Source organism: Eufriesea mexicana, unplaced genomic scaffold (assembly GCF_001483705.2).
Source record: "Eufriesea mexicana isolate 0111107269 unplaced genomic scaffold, ASM148370v2 scaffold5767, whole genome shotgun sequence".
Classification (NCBI taxonomy): Eukaryota; Metazoa; Arthropoda; class Insecta; order Hymenoptera; family Apidae; genus Eufriesea; species Eufriesea mexicana.
The window spans coordinates 753291-770733 of record NW_016913695.1 but is presented as its reverse complement, the minus strand read 5'-3'; the positions used below and the strand labels follow the sequence as shown (position 1 = coordinate 770733).

Here is a 17443-nt window from a genome sequence, read left to right as displayed (position 1 = left end):
AATAAGTAAAATTATTTATACATAATCGAAAATAATTTGTTCAACGAAGCTTTATATTAATCAAAGAAATCATAACGGCTTCTTTATTGTAAAATATAAAGGGTTTTTATATACTAAATGTTCATCGTTTTACAATAAACCTTAATACCATAAATTAATTTCACCAAGTATATAGACACATTATTTTTCTCCAGAAAAAGAGAACAGATTCAAATTTAATGAAATATTTATTTTTTCTAAGAATAACTGCTTTTTAATTATAAAATTTGCAATATGATTTTATAGTGATCTTGAATACTAAATAATTAAATTTATCGCGTTAAAAGAAATTGTTTCCACTTGAAATACTGTGTACATGTCACAACACACCAGTTATCGACCGTTTAGTATAATGTACGTTCATTGATCCCAGAATTCACTATCAGTTCAATTATTTTTCTACATACTTCATGAAAAGTATTAGAATTAATAACAAAATCAATCTTATTGTGTTTTTTAAAAAGATTGCCTTCTTTGTTTAATGATAAAGGCACAAATTCTAAAACACTGTGCTGTAGATTCACTTTCGAAGTGGATCAATAAAAAAAATCGACAAGGTCTATATTATTTTCGCCTGTTCGATATAATTTCATTTTTTACGATCACATGGAGGCACGTACGGTTTGCCTCCATGTTTTTCCCACTCACGATTGAATTCATGTTCCAACACCTCGGCTCCACGTTTCCTGGTCAACCCAGTCTCGTCTAAGCTCAATTCGCACATCTGCATGTCATCAATACCTTGACAGAAATTTAATTTCTTGAAAATACTAATTATCATAATAAACATATACGATTGTTTGTATTCTTTAAATATCTTCAAAAGTAAGTTGTAAATAATACATAATTAGATAAATAGATAATCACTTACAATCATTATAGTGATTTTAAATGATATAAAGAATTCAGAGGAATAAGATTATAACAGAAAAAAGTAAGAGCAAATTAAAATGAATTAAAAATCAATGTTTAAAATTTTACCTGCTATTAACAGAATTGGTGCCTTATCAGGATGAAGTTCCATTTGTCTAGCGACATACTGACCATCGAAATGAGCGTACCACCATCCTCGTTTACAAGTTGCATGTGAATTGTCTTGTTGACCGGTTGCAACTGGTCGTACAAAGGGAATTCTGAAATATCGTTGCGAGGACTCAACTATGGATTGTTTCATTTGAGACCTTGGTGTTTTGGCAGCTAAAATAAAGATTGCAATATATTAATATAGTATAAAATAATCTATATTTTACAGATAAATAAAATTACCAGTAAATCTTACCAGCTTCCATAATAGATTTTGGTGCCCTTTCATTTTCGTCCATGGTTGTTCGCCTACGATTTCTTGCTTTCCATGCATGATAAACTTTTAATCTACGATGGAATTCGTGGCGACAAGCCTGTAAAAGATTACGATAACGATAAATTATTTTTCTCATTGCAGTTTTCTTATATTATAACTGTTCGATAAGATCAATTGACGTTTACCTCTAACAGCTCAATATCACAAGATGTATTTATAGCATCTCGTAATTCCGAATACTTCCACTTAGATAAGTCATACTTTTTATTGGCCATTGCTGCCTGGTTATTGCGCACTTGCTCCGATCTGTCATTTCAACAGAAATGAATTAATATTGACAAAATATACAAATTTTGTAAATAAAATTTTAGATTTGTGTAGTAAAATGTATTGCACCTCAAGCTTGCATGAACATTAAAATATCATCGTGCATTTTCTATTTTAAAACATAGAAAATGAATAATATCCAAAGAAATACAAAACATTACCAATCCATAAATGATAAAGTTTAGTTACCGTTAGTATTAAAAAAAAAATTAGTTATAAAAAATTAATAATTGTTAGTCATGCATGCAGTAAACCTCAACAAATTTTACAATACCTTACTAGCCTGTTGTTGTTCGATGGTACTCGTACATCGGAACCGCTATATGTACATATTTAACAAAACAAGATCTTATTTCTTTGTTTGAAAAATTTCTTCAATCGAACAGCAAGATTACTTTCATTATATATTCGTTATATTTCATTAAATAAAAATTTGTTTATCATTTAGAGTAGCTTATTCTAATTTTCTCCAATTGATTTAAAAAAAAAAAGAAAAATGAAATACCAAATTTCAGATATTTGAATTTCTATAAAAAACTTCTATAGAAAGTATAAATATTATACAATACCTTCGTACAGGTGGTGGAGAATCTTCGACTTGTCCGTTTGATTCTTGAGCTAATCTGACAGCTAATTCATGATCCCTCCTTTCTTGCTCCAATAATTCGCGGTATTTGTTTTCTTCCATTGCTTCTTTCTCCAATTGCGCCTTCAAAAGAATGAAAGATGTAATTTCTAATTTCAAACACTTGCGATTACTGCAGTATTTGCAGAGAGGTTTATATAATATACTATATATGTGAAAAATTATAAAACATTTTTTATTGTAATAGCAAAATAATACGCACTTGAAGAACTGCAGCAGTTCTTTTATCTTCTTCTTCTTGTTTTTTCTTTTGTTCTTCTTCAACCTTCCTTCTTATTTCGATATCATGTTTTTTCCTTCTATTTTCTTCCTCCTCACGCTTTTTTCGCTCTTCTTCTTCTTTCCTTTGCTTTTCAAGTTCTAATTCTTGTTGAATCTTTCGAAGTTTTGCTTGTTCCTCGGCAATCTTTTGCTGCCTAACCATATCTTGCAAAGACGCCATTTGTCTATTCATCTGGTTCACTAAATTTGTGTATAGAGAATCGATTTCTCCCGATTTTATTTTCTCATTGTCCTTGATCCTTTTAATTGCCGTCTCCAAATCATCTTGTAGTCTTTTTATATCATTCATAGGTTTCTCACGGTTTTTCAATTGTCTGGATGTTTCTTTCATGCCAACTAACTGCGTCCTTAAGTTCTTGATCATCAAGATTCCCTTTATGCGAGGACGATGTTGCTTTTCAGCTATGTACATTCTTGCTGTTTTTTGTAAAATGATTAAATGATGTCTTCGATAAATGATTTTGTTTTTTAATTTAATCACAGATAACGCACAGAACTGCATCTTGTTCCATCGAGATTTAAGCAACCATTTCTTTACGTTAGCTACCAATTTTCTTAAATTCTCAGGATCTGATTTCATGATTTTATCAAATTCAGCAAATTTCCCAGGCTTGAAGAACACTCTAGTAATTCCAAATTTGAAATCTTTCTTATTTAATTTTAAACTATGGAGCAACGCTTCGCAAAAAAATCTAGGTTCTAATTTGGCCAATTCTGGCGGAAGATAAGATTTATACATATTGTACAATTCTTGAAATGGAACTCTACTAGGATAACCGTGTTCCATGAGTTCTAAGACGGATGTCATTCCGGAACAACGAAGTTGTCCTAAAATACTATTTCCATCAAACTGATGTGCTACCATCTCGTTATTCGGCTTTATACAACGAATAAAATTTGTTCCCTATAAAAGAAATTTAATTTAATCATATCGGTCACCATGTTAAGAAAAATATATTGTTAAAATAATTTACATTGCTTTTCAATTTATCCATCAGTTCTCCAAGTTGTGTTTTGAATTTACTACCAACACTGATAAAAGTGAGTTTTCCCTTCTGACGAGAATTATTTGCAAATTGTGTTCTAAGAAAGTTATTATTACTTTCTTGTATTAGTGCTTCCAAAGAAGCATGTAACGCATCGTTGTTTTTCTCTATGAATTGGTTCTACGAAAGAAAAAAATTGTAAGTTTTAAAGAAAGTCAGAAAGTGTTCTAGAAAGTGTACCAAGTTTAGAAAGTATATAATATAGTGTATAATATTAATAATAAAAATACTTTCTATAACAAATAGCTATAGAAATAATAGAGTATATGGTAATTGATGTGAAGTACCGTTTGATAACAAACACCGCCAGCATAATGACGTATTACAAATCCTTCGTCATCACGCAACTCTCTATGAGCCTTCAAACGAGAAGTTCGTGGTAAAGTTATTCTGAAGTGACCATTCCACACTCGATGAACTTCACTAGTAAAATGTGCAAAACTATGAGTAGGTAATTTTGATTCCTCATCTAAAAGGCTGAAAACTCCCATGTTTTTTGATTCAATTAAATCTGAAAATTAAATAAATAAAATGCAGGATCGTAAACGCAAACTATAAAACGATAAATTGATAGTTATATTTACCAATACAATCTTGATTATCCACATAAGATATTTTAGGTACATTAAGGGATTCTCTTGCATAAAGGTCTTGTTCATACTTCAAAATCCTTTCATTAAAAAATTGTTGCAACTTTTCATTGCAATAATTTATACAGAATTGCTCGAAGCTATTAACCTTAAAATACTCTGTAAAAGTAGTAATAGTACATAATAAATTAGATAAGTAAACAATATAACAAATTTAACCTACCAAATCCTGCAATATCCAAAACACCAATATAATAACTCGAAGCCTTAAAAGGGATACTTTTATTAATACGAGCCACAATATGATCGAATAATTTACTGTAAATGGCTTTAGCTAAAGCGTCCCTGGCATTATTGGCTTCGTAAACTTTCAATGGTACCCTTAAAAAATTGAATCAATTATTTAATATCATCCTTTTACTTCTAATTTTTATATAACTTACATAATGACCGTTCCCTTGATACCACCACGACTAGTCTGCATCACTTTTGAAACTAAAGCTTGTCGAAGTTCTTCAGGATCAACACCTAATAATTTTGCAGTCATTAATACTGCTTTTTCAGAACTGATGCATATCCTGGAGCCCCCCTTCGTATCCTCAGGATTATCCTCGAACATGATGTTTCCAAGATGAAGTACCGCAGCTACCATTGTATAAATTTCCATTCTTTCTGCTTCAGTCAGTCCAAGTCGTGTCAAAGCCTTCGTAAAAAATTAAAAAAAAATGATAAGTACTTTATTAAAAAATTCAATATAAAAATCGACTATATAATACATTTTGTAAATGAAATAACTTGCAGTAATTAAGTAAAATTAAAAATTGTATTAAATTAGACGAATGTTTCATAGTAGTTAAAACATTATAAAATTACCGTTGCTTTTTCCTGTGTTGAAAAAATTATGCACAGACAAAAAGAAGCAAAAATATGAAATAATTATCAAGTTTTTTTTATAAAACTCTTATTGTTTCTTTCATTAATAAATAAATTTAATAAAAAATATTGTAGTAATTATAATCTCTTAAAAATTAAGAGTTTAAAAAATCGGTGGCTTAACTCTAATTAAAATCCATAATATTCATAGTTACTTGATCGATAGCATTGAATCCTTCAACGTCATCCAAGATTGGATCGTGCAAACTACCTTTCATACTTTGATCATGACTCTTTTGGGCCTCGTTCAACTTTTTTTCCGACTCTGCGTTGCAAAAATACTGTGTACAGCCATTCTTTAAATAGTGGAAGTCATCCGGCTTCGTAATCCCAAGTTTCGCACGCAATTCAGGAGGAGCTCCAGCGCACATCATGTAGAAAACATGATAGTTTCTTTCATCAGGGCTTTGAAGACACACTCTTGACTTTTCCAAAAGATAATGAGAAATGTAACCCCCGACTACTTGACACTTTGAGTCGAAATGGACTTCCATGAATTTACCAAAACGAGAACTATTATTGTTTCGTTTGGTTTTTGCATTTCCAAACGCTTCCAACACAGGATTTGCTAATAATAATATACACAAGTAAATATAAATATTCCTTACATTTAATTATAAAATAATTTCTATTTTATAGATTATACCATCTAAAATCTTCTGTTCGATCGGCCCAGCCGTCGATCCCCATAAGTCACAGAGATATCGAAGAAGGTACTTGGTTGATTCAGTCTTGCCTGCTCCTGATTCGCCAGAAACAATGATACTTTGTGATTGCTTCAATACTTTCATATCTCTGAATGCTTTGTCGGCTAAAAATGAAAAATGAAATTTTGAATTGAACCAAATTATTTAAAATTAGTTTAAATTGCTCAATTATAATGCTAGAAAATGTACGTACCAATAGCAAAAACATGAGGAGGTGTCTCTCCCAAAGACTTTCCTTTATAAGCTTTAATCGTATCAGTAGAATAAAGATCCCTGACCTCACAATAAGGATTTACAGCAATTAAAATATTGGCCACGTAAGTCTGCAAAATATTAACAAGTTACTTCGATATGAAATCTTTACTATTTCATAGTCTCAATCACAATTCATTATTTACAAATGTAAATATACTTAATGCATTCAAAAATAATAATTTATTATTTATAATAGTTGTTCTATCTCGACAGTCTATTTAGAAATATGGTTTCCCAATTGTTTTTAAAAATGCACTGCAATTTTGCGCGTAATTACTCACGTATATTCTATCCTTGAAGTAACGAGCTCGTACGTTGTTCAGCAGTGTAGCCTCGTTCAGGTACATCAGAGCACCTGGGAACACGAAAAACAGAGCAAACCAGTGAAAGCAGATTTTCAAAAGCGAGAAAAAGAGAGAGTCACCTGCAAGATCTAAAGATCTCCGTTCTTGACGGAAATGTCCGTGAATCACATTTCCCGTTTACATGTGAATATCGTGAAACACGTTTATTATTATCTAAATTCAAGTTAATTAATAGTCCCGGTACAAACAAATGTTCGGTACATACAAAATCATAAATAAATTGTCACGGTTAAATTTGATTCTTGTTTAAACGCATATAAAGATAAAGAAAGAAAGAAAGAAAAAATTTAAAACGAGAATTGAATTTGTAAGGATGAAATTACAATTGTCTTCAACATCTTTGGTGTATTCCCCAGCAGGATAAACTTCATCCAAAGGACAGGTACGTTGTGGATATTTTGGATCCAGTGGCATGATCAACGCATCTCCGTCAACCATGTCCGTGAACTTGGCGATTATGAAACCCTCTTGAGGGTCTCGCACCCACACCTGCTGGTTCTCCATACCAGCCTACGCTCTGAAATGACAATGAAAATATGTAATATTTCAGACAATTATATTTGCAATTCACATAATGTAACTTATTGTTAGATTATATATTTTCACACAACCGCTAGTATAATATGATATTAAAATTTTAACAAAAAAAGAACATAAATTCTTAGAAGTGAATTGTACAAAATTGTTAAATATAATAAAATATATTTAAAATTTGTTTACAAAATTCATAATCATAATACAAACAATCTCTACAACAATCAGATATGAAAAGAAACTCCTTGAACGAAAGCAAAATTTACAAATTCATAGTAATAAATAAATATTCTAGTTATCTATATACAACGATATATCTTTCTTTCAGCTAACATAAATCTCGTGATTCAGTTTTAAAGGTTACAAGTAATTTCACGGTGAGGAACAACGGGTACATTTGAAGCAGTGCACATAATTCTTTCCGTTTCACATGAGCTGTAATTGCGTACAAATTACCATAGCAAAAAGAACGCAAAATGAAACGTTTATCTATGAATTCAAAATAAAAATCACAAAAAATGAAGGTTTCTGGTGAAAGGAACAATACTTGTGGATTTTCGGCAGCGAAATTGTAAGTGCAAAAGGAAATTCTTCAGCCCATGCTCTGTAACACCAACGGCACCATTATATTTCTAAAAGAAAAGCATGTTTCTTGTAATTGGTGAATGATTTCTTGAAGTACAGAATGACTTATTATTATTCTAACTACTAAAGTATAGTACTAAATATAAAATTAATACTGCAGTAAACCTTAGCCTTCTATTGTCTTACTTTCTTCTCTAAACACGGAATTTATTGCTTCTTGGAAATTATTTCATTTATTATTGCTGTAGATTAATTTTAACACTCATTTTCCGCATGGTCGAAAATTTGTTCATAAAATGAATCATAAAAATCAACTTAGAAACAAAGCTAATCAAAGTCAAAAGTACATCTGTTATGATAAGATTGATTGGAAGTGAAAAAGAATCATAATTGATCCTAATCACGGAATCATCATATGAGTACATCAGTAGTAACATTATAATGAAATTAACGAAACGAAGAGAAATTCTGTTTTAATGCAACTTCGTCGTCTTTAGCAATTCCAGGTAAATTAATCAAGGTAAATGAAAGTAACCAGCGACTGCTAACAGTTACCACCACTTCACGACAAATAAGACGACGACAAACGAAATTGGTTCGCGTCGTGTTATTGATGGAAGAAGCATTATAAGTGCCACTGTTAAAGCCGTTCGATGAGGATTTAAGACGACCCATGACGGAACAGGCAAGAGGTCCCTAACGAAGGACAAAAGATGCGATGAATCTGATGCAAGTTTTATAAACGTCACACCACGTTGAAATAAGAAATCCCTCTATGATAACAAATTGTAGTACTCGTTTAAAAAGTATGGAATAAGAATATCACATAAAACACTGTATATCTATGTTAAAAAATATAATATTATAAACCTACAACTGTAAAAGGATTATTATTTGGTTCAACGAATTTTTGGATACTGACAAATGTACTCGTTCAACATTTCTCGACTTTTATCGGATGTTATCACGATATAGATAAGAAATGCACGGTGCTGAACGTTGCCATGATGAGTCATTGAGGCAATTTACATGAATATAACCTTACCTGCCTTCTTTACTAAAGACGGAAAAATAAAAAACGAGAAGACTAACTTATTTTAATAAACGAAGAAAATTAGCAATTCTGAATAACAAAGAATACGTTACTAGCTTGTAAAAATCGAACTCGGAAAGAAAAATAATCTCATCGTCACTTTTTCAAATATTATTAATCGGATTAACGTTACTGAATGAAGAAATATCACATGTCGATGCATCGTTGCTGCACGAACATGAAGGTACTGTAATAGAAATTTGAAAATTCTGTTGCAAATCGAAGTGGTATGCTTCTGAACGATACGTTGCGTGTTTATGTAGACGAAATCGCTGGTATGTGACTTGCATTGACATGGAGAAGCTGCTAGAACTTCTTTGCTGGAAATTAAGGATATATAGTTAATACGTTGCATTACATTTTTACATTAAATCGATAAAATATAGTGTTATATGTTTACAACTTCTAGATAATAACAATGTACTTCATAATATACTTTAGATTCAGGGATTATGTCCTGCTATATGTTATACATAATCCGTAGAACACATAGTATTATCTCTGAAGAACAAACATCAAATTGTGTAGTATAGTGTTTCAGATATTCTTAACTCATACTTTTCCCAATTCAGTACTACTTCAGTAGTACTTCTGAGCACTGCATCATCTACTATTATATTTGCAGACAATTTTAAAATAGATATTACTATGTATTATTTCCTAATCATAACGTCAGTGCGCTTAATATGATTTTAAACAGTAATAAATGTAAACAGCATACACGTATATTACATATACTTAGTTATACAACATATGTAACATTTGAATGCAAACCGTTTTCTTCACCGTTACTAACTTATTTAAATCACGTTATACTGATTACCAGGTACTGATGACCGTGAATAGCATAACGCTATGGGCACGGCTAATTTTCTAATGTACTGAGTACACAGCAGTAAGATCGTATACATCTGGAAACTTGCCTTTTGTATATTCTTAATTACATTCTTCATTTACTAATCATTATATTTTTCTCTTGTCTTTTTGTTTTCAATTAGAAATCGTGCTTTTTTGGATACATCTGAAAATGATTTAATACGTAAAATGAGATAATAGATATTAACAAGTATTTATTACAAATATTGACCTATCATTCGCATGGTTGATCTAAAAAGCGCGAGAAAGCAATGGTTTTGGCTAGTTCACTCTGTCGTCGCATTCCCAGCATCCCGTTAGGAGTATCGTAACGGTAAAAGTAACCGGCAGATCCTTGCATCGATCCTTGAAACACGAACCGAGAGTGCATCACGTTTAATCTACGGATTCCTGTTCCACAGATTCCTTGTCGAAATGATTTATGCCAACGTTGATTATCGATGTATTTATCAATAAATAAATTATAAATTTTACAATTACATTATGGTCATAAATATTACCGTTATTCCATTGCACCAATGTTACTTTTTATCACACGATATATAACTAATAGAAATGCCGTTAAGGCCAATGAAGTAGAAAATTATTATATCGATAAAGTAAGAACGATCGAATCGTTCAGTTCGTTCACCTCATTTCCTATAGAAAAACGACAACTTGCGGATAGCGAATCATTCGATCGTTACTTTATCCGCTACGAAAAGCAGTATACGACACATCTCGGTGAAATAAAATGAATGAATCAGGAGGGGAAACAGGAAACGGCAGGTGGAACCGACGGTCAGGAACAGGGAGACACGCGTCAGTTGTCACGTGCTTTCCAACAAAATTTTACTGCGGAATCACGAAACAAGAATAAAAATAAAAAGAACACATTTATTGTTTGATTTTCTCGACTGGAGTACGACACTGGAATATGAAACTAGGTAACTGCACTTGAGTCATTGTTTTACTTGGAGTATCGACGATTCACCCGAAGGCTACACCTAAACTCTAGAGTCTAGACCCTCTTTCCGTAGTGCTGTTCAGTTTCGTCACCGCGAGAAAGTAAGAGCCGCCTATCTGTTGTCACGGTCAACGAACTCAGGACAGCTACTTTACCTTCTGCGAATATACTCATTACGCATTACGTCCACGCGTTGCGTAGCTACTGTGTAATTAGACGTTACGCTTAGGACGGTTTCGTAATTCATTCGATGCGATTAGAGAGCAGAAGAAGCCGCGGACAATGCAAACGAAGTACTTAATGTAAATACATATGAACATATGATTATCACAATTATGATTATTATTACTATAGTGATAACATATAAATATAATTTTAGATGAAATTCTAAGAATTTCGTGAGAACTATTTTACCATCAGGGATATTATCATGGTTTTATAATGAATGATTACTGTGAAATGGTTAACAGTATCTACTATCAAGTACACATTAGAACGCGAAAATAACAAAACAAGGTGAAAGAATGAAGGTAAAACCCTCGACAACGGACTTACAATGGAGATTACATTAGAATGGAACGTTAGCACCTCGGACCACAAAGAGCGGTCAACGACCTGCTTCCCTGAACAAAAGGACAAGATTGAAGAAAAGGGAAACCTCAAAACTGGAAATGCAATGCTATCTTTTAACCTCCAAATTTCATTCCTGTTTAAATTACTCGTCAAGTATAATTTTTATATTCAACTCAATTCAAACATTTATAATTTTACGATATACCAAATACTAAAAAACGATTACGATTAGAAAATACTAAAAAAATTATTTACCATATAAAGAAAATTTTTGTATTACGGTCGTAAATTATTTCATTGTAAAATACAGATGTATTGAGGGCATAGTAACATGCACGGTCCGATCTTAGGCATTGCACTCACGTACGGTAGTATCATCATTTTGCAGGCCGTTTAATATTAATTGGAACAACCTTCGCGCGATCATCGTCATCAACCGCTTTCAACGATTAGATTGAATCGTGGGATGTGATTTCGAGCGTATGTTGTCTTACTGCGCTATTTGATTCCTCTCTTTATATCCCATCTATTAGTTGTTATCTTTTACATCATTTGTATTATAGTTTATGAAAATGTAGCCATCATTCACTGAGAAACAATGATCGATCGCGCACTAAAAATTTCACTAATTATATAATTAAATCTTCCGAATAGATAGATATCTTATAATTTAATATATTGTATTGAGAAAATGTAGTCACTGGCATCTAAAGAACACCTACCAATATAAAAATGAAAGATCGTGCGCCCTCTGTGAAATCCATATACAATTCAAACCAATCACAAACAATGATTTATAAAAATACAGTCGATAATGTCGAACGGTTCATTTGCATGTAAAAAGTCCTTGTGGTGCGTTGCCTTTTTACGTTGTCGAGATAATTAGACTGGCACCGAGACTGCGTTACGTAATCACGGAAAAAGGATCGTTCGTTCCCATATAGGCGAGCCGATATCGTGAGACGAGAATCGTGTTGCCAATGACTCATGCGAACATTCAAGCGAGGACCATGGAGAGAATCGTTAGTCTCGTTCTTATGTCAACATTAAGGACACATCGGTGTATACTTCATAATTAATCCTGCAGCCGGTAGATACCGACTCTGTTAACATCCCGGTCTAACCTAATTATCTAACTGTGTTTCCTTTCTACGTTACGATTCTTTATACAGTTAAAAATGATTACTGAGACAAATGACGATTTAATAACACAAATTTCAAAACAAAGGTGATATTATGCAGTTTTGACGTTATAACTAAACTACTTTAATTGTTTCTTCCGCATTATTAATTCTTTCATATGACATTAAAAAGTACAATTCAAATAATGCATCAAAGAACTTTTATCTGAATGGTTCTTTCAATGAATGAAACATAAGTGGTGAAAGCAATTGTGTTTGAGAGATAATAAAAATGTTATTATTCAAATAGATTTCAAAAATAAAAGGTACATAATCGAATAAAGCAGAATTTTATAACAGGGTGAAGGAAGCAAATGCACCCAGAAAAAACACATTGTTTTCAAATAAGTGCTTTGTTATCACGCATCCTCGCACTGTGGTAGTCGAAACTAAATGTGCTTTCATCACGCACTAGGAGACTGGAATTTTTTTCTCTTTTTTTTCTCAGTTATCAGATACACTTACGAAGAACGAACCGCATACGATTCACATGCTAATTCATAGGCGCAGAATCGTCTGCTTTCGCGCACCTGTGCACTTTCGTTCCACTCTCCTAAACCTCTTGCAATCGCAAACAAAAAATACCGCACATTTTAGTCGTATTTCGACGTAACAATAATACAATATTAAATACCTGCATCACTATTTAACTGATATTAAACTTTGTATACAGAGTTTTATAAATATTTGTAGAAATATTTATATTCTAAAAAAAAAATAATTATTCATGTCATTAATTTCAATCTTATGATCTAACCTCAAACTAATTTTTGGATTTCATATGTTACAGTTGTATATGCATAACGTACAAAACGTATCAATAAATAATATTATGTATAAACAGAAATGAGATGGAAGAATTTTGAGACATTATACTTACATGGCACGTTATTATATCAGAATTCTTGACACGTATGGACTGTTTGATAGTTCCGATTGATTTTTAAGCACATAACACGGAAACATTTATATCATCCATGAAAAATGCATTATCAATGTGAAATAATATCAAATGGCATTGACACGATATCTTGATCAATAGCTTACGGTACATATCTGCTTTTAGTTGGTAAACGAAGCGTAATACTAGGATTAATTGATACTCCGGCTAGAAATATGGTTTGATTAAGAATACTTCTCCATAAAACGAAGAATAAACAAGCGAGATGTTTTAATGATAACGACTGCGGGTTTAATTAGTACGTATTAGGGATAAATGAAGCACTGAAGATATTCTTGTTTCACATAAAATTTCCACGGATAATACGTAGAACTTGCATAGCATGCTCCCCTAACCTATTTACTATGTGAAACATCTAATATAATTTAATACGCGGAAAGTCATAAAAAATTGTTTAACTAATATGTAGACAGACAATTCTTAAATAATTTGAGTAAAATATTCTCTTGAATAATTTCATAAAATATTAAATGAACTTAAAATTATATTATGAGGAACAGTTATTTCTTGAAGATTCTTTTTATACAATTCTGAGACAACTTGATGAACCGTTCAAAAAACAGTGGTTTGAAATTAAGAAATTTATTACCTCACAGAACGAACGCATATGCTTGAAAGTACATCATACTTATGTCAGCATTTCATACTTGAAACCACCGTTACTTACCATTAATTATTTTCACGAAATAATCGACAAAAACAATATAAATAACCTAAATGATTGTCCATTAATGCGAAAAGCATTCATAATTGTTAACTATTCATTACATTTATTCATCTTGGATGTTAAACAATTGTATTAATTGAAAACAGCGACAAATAATAATATTAACGAAAATGTGAATAGTGAATAAAGATATGAAACATATGCCACTGGATTTCTATCTTTTATTAACCTCATGTTCAGTATTTCACACATTATTTCTATGTAAACATAAACACATAATATATGTAGATGCTCCGTGAAAGATTGATAATATTACTGCTCGATCGATCATTTTAAAATCGATATATAATATACTAAACTTTAAAAAGCCACGCGAATTCTTTAACCGTAAAGATTAAATGTGGACGCAATAGTTCTATCGTTCTATACCTAACTTTTCAAACGCTACTACACCCATATTACATTCTCAATTGCATAATAATTTAATACAATCACCGGTCTAAATCGAAATTGTATGTATACATTAAGAAACGATTATTGATTCAGAAACTGAAATAGAGGGAAAAAATGTGTTTGAAACATATGATGTCAGTGGGTTATCAACGAATGTTAACCATAAAAAGCATGTAAATAAAAGTATATATGGATACTTTTTACTAATAGTTTGTATATATTGTGCACATTATATTCTAGATAAGTATATACTCAGGAAAGTAACAGATTTTTAGAAATGAATAAAAATAAAAATAAGAAATGTCAAAATTAAAATAAGAAATGTCAAAATTAAAAATTAGCAGGTGTGCACATTAAAGGAAAAAAGTGTGCAGGTGTTAAAACAAAGTTACTTACCAAACCAAAGAACGATAGCCACAACACGACCGTAACGAAGTCCGACATGCAACTGGCGCTTCGATGCGTTAGTTCTGTCAAATCGGCAATTTTCGTGCGTTTTCGGATATGCCACGCGGCAAATAGCAATCACCTGGCGAATCGCGCCACGAAAATTTAATCAAGATTATTAACATAACAACAGGTGGTAATCAATTTAAAAATGAAGTATCATGAACAATATATATTGCAAATTTTACATATTTTATGATAAAAAGTATTAAAAATATCAAAATTGGAGCAAACATTTACTTTTATTAAATGGAGGGTATGAATATTAAATTTAATTTAGATATTTAATATAAAAATTATAAAATTCTTTTTCAAATTAAATATTGCAATATACTGAAATAAGTATTTATTCGTATCACTTGGCAATTTTTAAGTTTTTTATTTTGGGAGAATTTTGAACACAATAATAATAATTAAAAAAGAGAGTAATATTGGTATACAAATACAACTATTTATGTAAGTTACATAAATATTAATTGTTATAATTACAAAGGTTAGAAGTAAATTCTCTGTGCCAGCAGTAACGTAGTGACACCTACCTTAACATCCAGCAAATACAGTCGGTAAAACAAAACGTACAGTATATGCTATCCACAAACAACTTTACGCGTCTCTTTACTGTACTTAGCAAAATCTCCGATCATAAAAAATGAATTTTTAATAATATCCTGAAATAAATTTGCTATTAGCTTTGCACATAATTTAATTGTACAAGATTCTTATTTTTAAAAACATTTTTAAAACATAAAAACGATATTTTCAAATCACTCTATGGTAATCTGTAAAGTCATATAATGGTCACTGACCTCTACAAGTTACAAACATTAAGAACATAATATATCTATAGCATCACAAAAAGCCCTTCAATGAAATATATACGAGATCATTCTCTAACCTTACATATTTTTAACTTTTTTCCTTGTTTACACAAAAAATTTATCGTTTGGTTAGTTATTAATTCAAAACACAAAACAAAGACCTCATTTTGAAAAGCAATCCTCTTAATATCATTTTCTCACCGTAACAACTGAAGAAAAGGAAAAAGAACATGAAATTGTTTTTATCCTTGGTATTTGACGATGTACCAATCCTTGCAGTTTTTAACAATACCAATATTGCTATGTATATAGGAAATATTCCCACGTACTACATTTTTCTCTCATTTTCTTCATCGTGATTCGTTTAGAAAATATTAACTATATTTTCATTTAATTATTCCAGCTTCATTATTAACAAATGTAACTGGGAAGATAACTCCAGGAATTACATTTTACTTAAATCGATACAATTTCAGGTACAATAGTGAAATATTTCTACCTTCCGCTTTCTCTGTCCTCTTTTCAAACGCAATTTCTATCGAGTTCCATTGCAGGACCGAGTTTCCGTTCACTTCCTTGTGCGGTGACCTCTAGGAGGAAAATTCTCCAGTATTCGCGCAAGGTGTATTAACGGACTTGAAAATTTACCACGGTCTGTCATACGTTGCATCCAACAACGACCATATATTTAGTGATGCGTCACGTGGGTAAGAACAATTCAAATAAATCTATTCCATTATTGATAGTCTTCAAAGGATCTTTGATTTGCGAATGATACATAGGTAATCCCCTGGTTCGAGGTAATCCCCTCGATCAGCCACATTAAATGGAAATTTTTCTGTCACTCTATGAACAAGGAAGAATCCATACTCTTCTTCTCTTTCAACTTATATAAGAGCCTAAAAAAGATATATAAAATAGATCATTATAGCAATAGTACCAAAGTTACTAAATGAATCACTACAATGTTTTTATAATAAACAATGTTTATTTTTCCTTATATTTGCTTTCTCTTTTGTTTCCCTTTAAAATCAGACGTACATTAAAGTGCACTGAAAAAATAAAATTTTGCAATAAATATACTACGTGTTATTTATGAAACATGATTCATTATGCAAACATAAGAGTAAGTTCAAACGTAAGAGTAGATATTTCTAAAGACGATGATGTTTCACAATTGGGTATGACGAGACAAACACTCCTTTTCGTTCTCCTTTTTTTCCTTCTAGAGCATAATATCGCATTTCCTGCGTGTCAGCGATCGACGCATGTCCCATCTAGCAGAATTACAGGTCACGCGCAGCTATACGAGCGAAACAGATAATCAGAGTCAACTGTAAAGAGCAGCGTCGCGACAAATCTTTGGACCTGAATCGCCAAGAAAATTCTTCCTCCAAGCAACTTCATGAAAGCACAGTAGTACCCTACAAAACAAAACGAACTGCTTTACTCTTACGTGTGTAGAGTATCTTCCTAACGATAATGCACAAGTTAACAAGAGTCAAATTTTCGGTCTCAGTCCCAATTACTTAATCTAAAGAACCAAAGCCTTACTAACCTCTTGGATATCTTAGTCTCACATTTTCTATTATCCAATGTCTTCCAACTGTTTTCCCGATGAATCATAACAGTGATATACCTGGGAAAAAATAAGTATTCGTAAAAAGTCTCAATTGAAACATAAAGGAAATACGATATTGTTTGGGCCTCCTAGTTCCAGCGTTTATGTATCAAAGAAGAAAATATACTTTATACTTAGATGGACGTTGTGTTCATCTCATAAAACGACTGTTTCAACTGTACATTGTGTACGTACAAC

The 17443-nt window shown here is 31.6% G+C and overlaps 1 protein-coding gene across 4 annotated transcripts; it reads right to left on the bottom strand.

Annotated features, from left to right (window-relative positions):
* Positions 1 to 319: 319 nt before the first annotated feature.
* jar (Myosin heavy chain 95F jaguar) lies at positions 320 to 14801 on the bottom strand. 4 transcript variants are annotated; one of them, XM_017906722.1, is made up of 19 exons: positions 14756 to 14801; positions 6814 to 7007; positions 6407 to 6480; positions 6064 to 6193; positions 5810 to 5974; positions 5319 to 5731; positions 5104 to 5115; positions 4674 to 4933; positions 4454 to 4611; positions 4225 to 4389; positions 3928 to 4151; positions 3569 to 3760; positions 2515 to 3498; positions 2236 to 2375; positions 1941 to 1985; positions 1525 to 1645; positions 1319 to 1436; positions 1021 to 1236; positions 320 to 780 (listed from the first exon to the last, which is right to left on the bottom strand). In XM_017906722.1, exons 2-19 carry the CDS (start codon positions 6992 to 6994, stop codon positions 629 to 631), a joined length of 3750 nt encoding a protein of 1249 aa, XP_017762211.1. In that variant the 5' UTR covers positions 6995 to 7007; positions 14756 to 14801; the 3' UTR covers positions 320 to 628. The 4 variants fall into 4 exon arrangements, with proteins under 4 accessions (XP_017762211.1, XP_017762212.1, XP_017762213.1 ...); XM_017906723.1 differs by lacking the exon at positions 14756 to 14801 and adding an exon at positions 8484 to 8501; XM_017906724.1 differs by lacking the exon at positions 5104 to 5115.
* Positions 14802 to 17443: the final 2642 nt, after the last annotated feature.

Bases quoted from the DNA above. Each gene is read 5' to 3' on its own strand.
- jar (XM_017906722.1), bottom strand. From the start codon at position 6,994: ATGGAGAACCAGCAGGTGTGGGTGCGAGACCCTCAAGAGGGTTTCATA. The intron at 6,194-6,406 runs GTGAGTAATTAC...AATATTTTGCAG, and splicing joins ACTTCAAGGATAGAATATAC to ACTTACGTGGCCAATATTTT. The intron at 1,986-2,235 runs GTATTGTATAAT...ATGTACATATAG, and splicing joins TCTCCACCACCTGTACGAAG to CGGTTCCGATGTACGAGTAC.